Raw genomic sequence first — 5,845 nt, forward strand, 5'->3', positions numbered from 1 at the left:
ATGTCTGAGAAATGTATAATTTTTAGTTCCGCATAAAAATCGCGAATAGAATGAATGGATGGAAGATTTTATGTTTTCTTAATTAAATTAAAATTTAATTTTTAGCAATCCAAAAAAGCTTCCTAATGCTGTATGCTTTATGTTCTTATAAGATACTATAAGAATATTGTTCCGCTTAAGGATTCAAAATCTGCGTCCAATTGGACAATAATATTTCCTAATCGCTCAACTGCGCTGTGATAATCGGTTAACGTATCCGTGGATCTACGTGACGCCAAATTTTTAACAGATCCTTCAGTAATTGTTATACTCTTTTGGGAGATAATATCAATTGAAAATCGGCTGGTATAGAACAATACCTATTTTCTTTACAATCAGTGGGAAAAAAAAATATTACGGACTTAAAGTCCAAATAAAGTTTAATTTTACTTTTTTACGCCGCATATAATAATTAAATAAAGTTTGAATTATTGATTTAACAGATGATCTAATGATTAAATAAAGTTTGAAATTATTTTATTTAACAGATGATCCTAATAATATAAAAAAGGCCAATTTATCATTTATATTTTTCCTATCGTTCATTTTATCAAATTCGCTAATTTTTTATTTTATCAACTTCTAAAACATTTTGGTACGTTATTATTATTATTATTTTTATTTTTATTAAATATAATATTTCATAATAAAGAACTTAATCGTCTTCATAATTTTTTATATATTAAATAGGAAAACTAAAAATGAACAATAGAATGAACCAATTAATCTCTTATGCGAATGACATGTGGAATTGTGTTAAAACAATATTTGGAGTAATTATCGACGAGGTAAATCGTTGCGCTAAGTTCCTGTGGAATTCATTAAAATCATATAACATTGTATAAAAGCAATATTTGTATCAATGTTTTCAAAATTTTCAAAAGTCTTTTTTTTATTCACAACATTCTTCACGAGAACGACCTCAAAATTTAAATGAATAATAAACCATAAGAAACATAAGCGGTTACTCTGACTCATAAGGTTAAACTAATAATAATTCCCATAAGATTTAGATAAATTTACTACTACTACTACTTTATTTAGTATATAATATCAAACAGTCAACTCTTCATAAATGCACCCTCTGTAAATGTACACATTATATGTAAATATTACCCTCTCTGTAAATTCATACTCATGTATATATCCTAAAGGGTGGTACATTTATGGAGAGTGACTGGTATATAAGATTTATGTAAGATATGTAAGATATTAAAATTAAAAAAAAATAAATTAACCATTTTATTATTATAATTCATATTTAAAAATAAAAAAAATATATATATATTATTTTATTATAATGTACATATTTTTACTAGCAAATTTATTTTTTTGTTTTCATAAATAATTTTTTAAGATTTTTTATTTCACAAAAATCGTGTGAGAAAATTAGAATAAGAAAATCCATATTTTGCAAAATAAGATCGTATTCAGTAAAAGGTAAGGCCCTATAATACAACTACGTTATTCACAAATTTAAATAAAATATATCGATGTATATTTATGACATACCTGCAAATTATAATGTCCCTTGCAAAACAATAAATGGTATCCCTCAACTTTCAAGAATTTTTTGTATTATTGAATTCATGAAATTTTTCTTTAAAGCATAATTAGTTCCGAGATAATCCATTGAATATGTTACAATAAATTTAAAGATGGACTAAATAATCTTTTGCACGAAAAAAGTCCTGAAATATGTTGAGATAAAATTTTCAATTAGACAATCTTACGTATTAGGAGATGCGAGCGGAATCCGTAAATTTGTTAATTGCGAAAAGAGCCTGGAATTTTTTTTTAATAAATGACAATTTCTCTCCACAAAATGATAATTACTCTCAATGCGATCGTGACGTAAAGGTTATTTATAAAAAATTGATTTTAAATTAAGAATCTATGTAAAATTTTCAAGAATCTTAGGTAAATTTGTTGTTGTAGTTTTAATCTATGAAAATTATAGGGAATTAAGTTGAGAAACTTATCATAAATATACAGAATTAATCTGATAAATAATAATATTTTGATGTGGACCAGGAATTGGTGATGATGATAGTGATGGTAGTGATACTTCTCCATCGGAGAATAATAATATAACGGGTAGATTAGTTGAAAGTGCTTATCATCATCTTCCTTATCATATATTACATCAACAACAATATCATTATAAAAATTTTTTAATTTACTTCACTGTATGCTAAGGCGAGGCATTTACAATTTAATCATAATTTTTTTTAAAAGAAAAAAAAAACTTTCATTAGCTAATCTTTTATTCTTATGGATATGGTCATTGGATTTAAATCGCTTTTGTGAAACAGAATTTAGTTTTGATAAGATAATGCAATCGAGTTGTGAGACAATTTATTTAACCAATAGACTTCTCAGTAATTATACTCACGTTTTGGGAAAACAATATTAATTTTGGATATTGACATATTTAATAAAGATGAAAAAGGTAATAAACCGTCCCCTTAATTGTTTCATTTTCATTATAAGAATTTTATAGTTCTGTGTTATGCTAGACTTATCTTACGGAGTCGATCTAACCAAAATAATTTTTGAAATTATTAATTATAATAAAATATACTTTCAGAGGACAATATTAAAAGTACTTTTCTGGTATAAAAAGTGTGGCTTTACAACCTTTAATTTCCTTATAAAACAATTAAATTATACCATTAATCGTTTAAGTTCGTGTAATTCTTTAATGGTATGTGATATCATAATCATTAAATATAAATAATAAGAATTTGTGAAGAACTTAAAATGCGCTTACTCTTTTATTTATTACATTGAATAATTAATGATGGTCTAAAATAATTGAAAAATGTCCTTTGAAGTATTTCATTAAGAAATTCACGCATTAAAGAAAAATGTGACCTTAATCTGAATTCTGAAAACTTTCAAATGACGCGTGAAAAGAACGTCTTTTTTTTTATTATGTATTTTTTCGAAATTTCATTGTAAGTAAAAAATAATTAATTATCGTAAACCCATTCAACTACAAAAAAAAACATTCTATAGTTTGTTAGCGCCTATGTTAAAAAGTTTATGTACATATGATTTCTTGTAGATTGTATAATCTACGGTTATATTAATTAGAAATTAAGTTATACAACACTTATTAACAATATGAATTAAGAAGCACAAAGCGATATTAATTTTTTTTAATGATAAATCATATTTTGATGTGAATCGGGGACTCGGTGACGATAATAGTGGTGGTTATGATACTTCTCCATCAGAGAATAACAATATGGCAGGTAGATTAGTTGAATTTGATGATGTCATGGTGAAAGTTGCTTATCATCATCGTTCATCCTCAATTAGAGGTGCTACTTCACGAGTTATAACCTTTCATTGACTTAAAATGAGTGACGTAGCTAAAAAAAAAGAAAAAGTCTGCACCCCCTAATCCTCATCATATATTTTATCAAACAACATATTATTATAAAAATTTTTAATAAAAAAAGTCATTTATTTCACTGGTATGCTAAGACAAAATATGGTTATTTATTTCTGGAATGGTTATCATTGGATAATAAAATTTATACAAGTTAACTTACCGGATCGGTACTAAATGATCGAGTTTTGTGATACAGATTATAAATTGATTAGAGATCTGTTTGTAGTAAAACTTAATTAACCAATAGTTAATAGACCTCTCAGTAATTGTATTTTACATTTTAGGAAGACAACATTAAAATTTTTGAATAATGAAAATTCTACGCCAAACAAAAATAAAACTAAAAGGGGATTAAATATTCCTTTAATTGTTTCATAACATTTTGTACATGGGAATACTAATTATATTATAAATAATAAAAATTCATGAAGAACCTTGGAAGGATAGTTCTGCCATTTTATTACTGTATATTGAAAAGGTAAAAACTAAAGATGAACAGAATGATCCTTCATATAAAGTCGTCGGCGAAATATATCAAAAAAAACCCCAAAGGGTTTATTAAGTGGGCAATCAATCGCATAATTGATAATGTGAAAAATATCTGGAAATATATCAAATCTTTTTTTCAACAAAATGACAATTCTTCTAATTCTTCCGATTCTCAAAATGGTGATTCTTCCAATTCTCAACAAAATGATGATTCTTCCAATTCTCAACAAAATGGTGATTCTTCCAATTCTTTCAATTCTTCCAATTCTCCTCCGCAAAATAATTATGACGTAAACAATTATCGAAGACAAAAACGTTACTTGGTTTTTCGATATGTTCCTATAATTTCCACTCGATAAGTTATTACTGTAATTAATTTTATGCAAATGACGAACCAACTTATCTACTTCGTAATTTTTATAATTTTATTATTTTTTTATTTATAAAATTATTATGAGTATATAAGATCAATATAAGTTTATATGGATTGTATATTTATTGTATACAACTTTTATTTTATTAAGGTTAAATAAAAAATAATTTTATGATAATTCAACATTACTTTATAGGTACTGTATATTAAAATGTTGACATTAAGTGAGGTCGTCATGTGCACTTTCAATGACATCAGCATTAAATTTATCAATTCAAGAAATCAATAAAATGAATACTTCATATCAACTAATTTCTCAACAAATGCGATAAGCCGTTTTGTTCGATAAAGATTTGTAAGTATCACATAATGATTGGGACATTTTGTATGAATTTACATTTGATGTGAATTTGATGATGTTCATCTTTGAATTGGATGAATAAAGGTTACATAGATAGAGGGACAGGGACTACACAAGAATTTCTGAAATTATCGAAAGTCCAATAAGGTCTCGTCAATGTCAATGTCAACGAAAAAAACGTACTGAAGACCCAAGATCTTCTAATATTGGTTATACCTCCTTTTGAGTTAAATCATATACATAGCATACAATCTCTTGATTTAATATAATACACGACCAATATTTACAAAATTTAAACAAAGATTTATTAGAATTTTTCAAATATATACAAATTTAAAATAAGAATTTAAAAACTATGAAATAATCTTTACAAATATACATCAATTTGAATAATTATTACGAAGGTATTAATTATATCTTCTCCAATACTAATTACTTTAACAACCCATTTTTCTCATCACCGTTTAATAAAATTATTATAGCCTCATCAATAAATTACTCTTCATTACTTTCCATTACTTATCATTTACCTAAAATAACGACTATGTTGTCTGTTTTTCATAGAGGGACGTTTAACGGAACGTTTATATTGCGGCAACTTGTTCATATTAGATGAAGGTTTGAAACCTCTTTGAAATTCATCTTGCGGCTTCTGATTCATAATAGAATATAACTCCCGGTCTACACTGGATGAATTAATTGGACGTCTTGGAGCTTTAATTAATTGATATAGTGGCTTCTGATTCAAAATGGAACGTATCATCACGTTCATGACGGGTGGAGGATTGAAACGTTGAACTACAACTACATCCCGTTTCTTCTCGGATAAAGAATCGGAAATTTGAGGGTTTAGGAACTTCGTTTTGACCCAATTTAAAGCTTCCTCACATCCCTTCAAAAATTTTCGGATTACTTCGCTCATCTTTGGTTTTATTAATTTCACTATAATAAAAATGTCGAAAAATACTTTTAGTCCTTCCTGAAATATTTTTTTTTTTTGATATTAAAATAAAACATCATAAAATAATTAAAAATAATACTCACAAAATAATTTAGAAAAATTAAAAAAGATTTATTGAAACTTTTAATAAAAAAATATAAAAAATAAAAAGTGGGAAGTTAACGATAATTTGGATTATTTTTATATTCGAATTTCGAAACGAAACGACAAAAGCATAAA

General features: G+C 25.9%; 3 protein-coding genes across 3 annotated transcripts; 2 read left to right on the forward strand and 1 right to left on the reverse strand.

Annotated features, from left to right (window-relative positions):
- OCT59_014298 (uncharacterized protein) lies at positions 1-1,344 on the forward strand (the record flags this gene model as incomplete). The annotated part of the gene is made up of 3 exons (XM_066149918.1): positions 1-13; positions 551-634; positions 730-1,344. The coding sequence occupies 3 exons, from the start codon at positions 1-3 to the stop codon at positions 882-884; spliced, it is 252 nt and encodes an 83-aa protein (XP_066002144.1). The 3' UTR covers positions 885-1,344.
- Positions 1,345-2,691: 1,347 nt separating this feature from the next.
- Positions 2,692-4,512, forward strand: OCT59_014299 (uncharacterized protein). Its single transcript, XM_066149919.1, has one exon. The coding sequence runs from the start codon at positions 3,934-3,936 to the stop codon at positions 4,288-4,290; it is 357 nt and encodes a 118-aa protein (XP_066002145.1). The 5' UTR covers positions 2,692-3,933; the 3' UTR covers positions 4,291-4,512.
- Positions 4,513-4,947: 435 nt separating this feature from the next.
- OCT59_014300 (uncharacterized protein) lies at positions 4,948-5,845 on the reverse strand. The gene is made up of 2 exons (XM_066149920.1): positions 5,710-5,845; positions 4,948-5,607 (listed from the first exon to the last, which is right to left on the reverse strand). Exon 2 carries the CDS (start codon positions 5,585-5,587, stop codon positions 5,192-5,194), a length of 396 nt encoding a protein of 131 aa, XP_066002146.1. The 5' UTR covers positions 5,588-5,607; positions 5,710-5,845; the 3' UTR covers positions 4,948-5,191.

Source organism: Rhizophagus irregularis, chromosome 22, assembly GCF_026210795.1.
Source record: "Rhizophagus irregularis chromosome 22, complete sequence".
NCBI lineage: Eukaryota > Fungi > Glomeromycota > Glomeromycetes > Glomerales > Glomeraceae > Rhizophagus > Rhizophagus irregularis.

Bases quoted from the DNA above. Each gene is read 5' to 3' on its own strand.
- OCT59_014299 (XM_066149919.1), top strand. From the start codon at position 3,934: ATGAACAGAATGATCCTTCATATAAAGTCGTCGGCGAAATATATCAAA.
- OCT59_014300 (XM_066149920.1), bottom strand. From the start codon at position 5,587: ATGAGCGAAGTAATCCGAAAATTTTTGAAGGGATGTGAGGAAGCTTTA.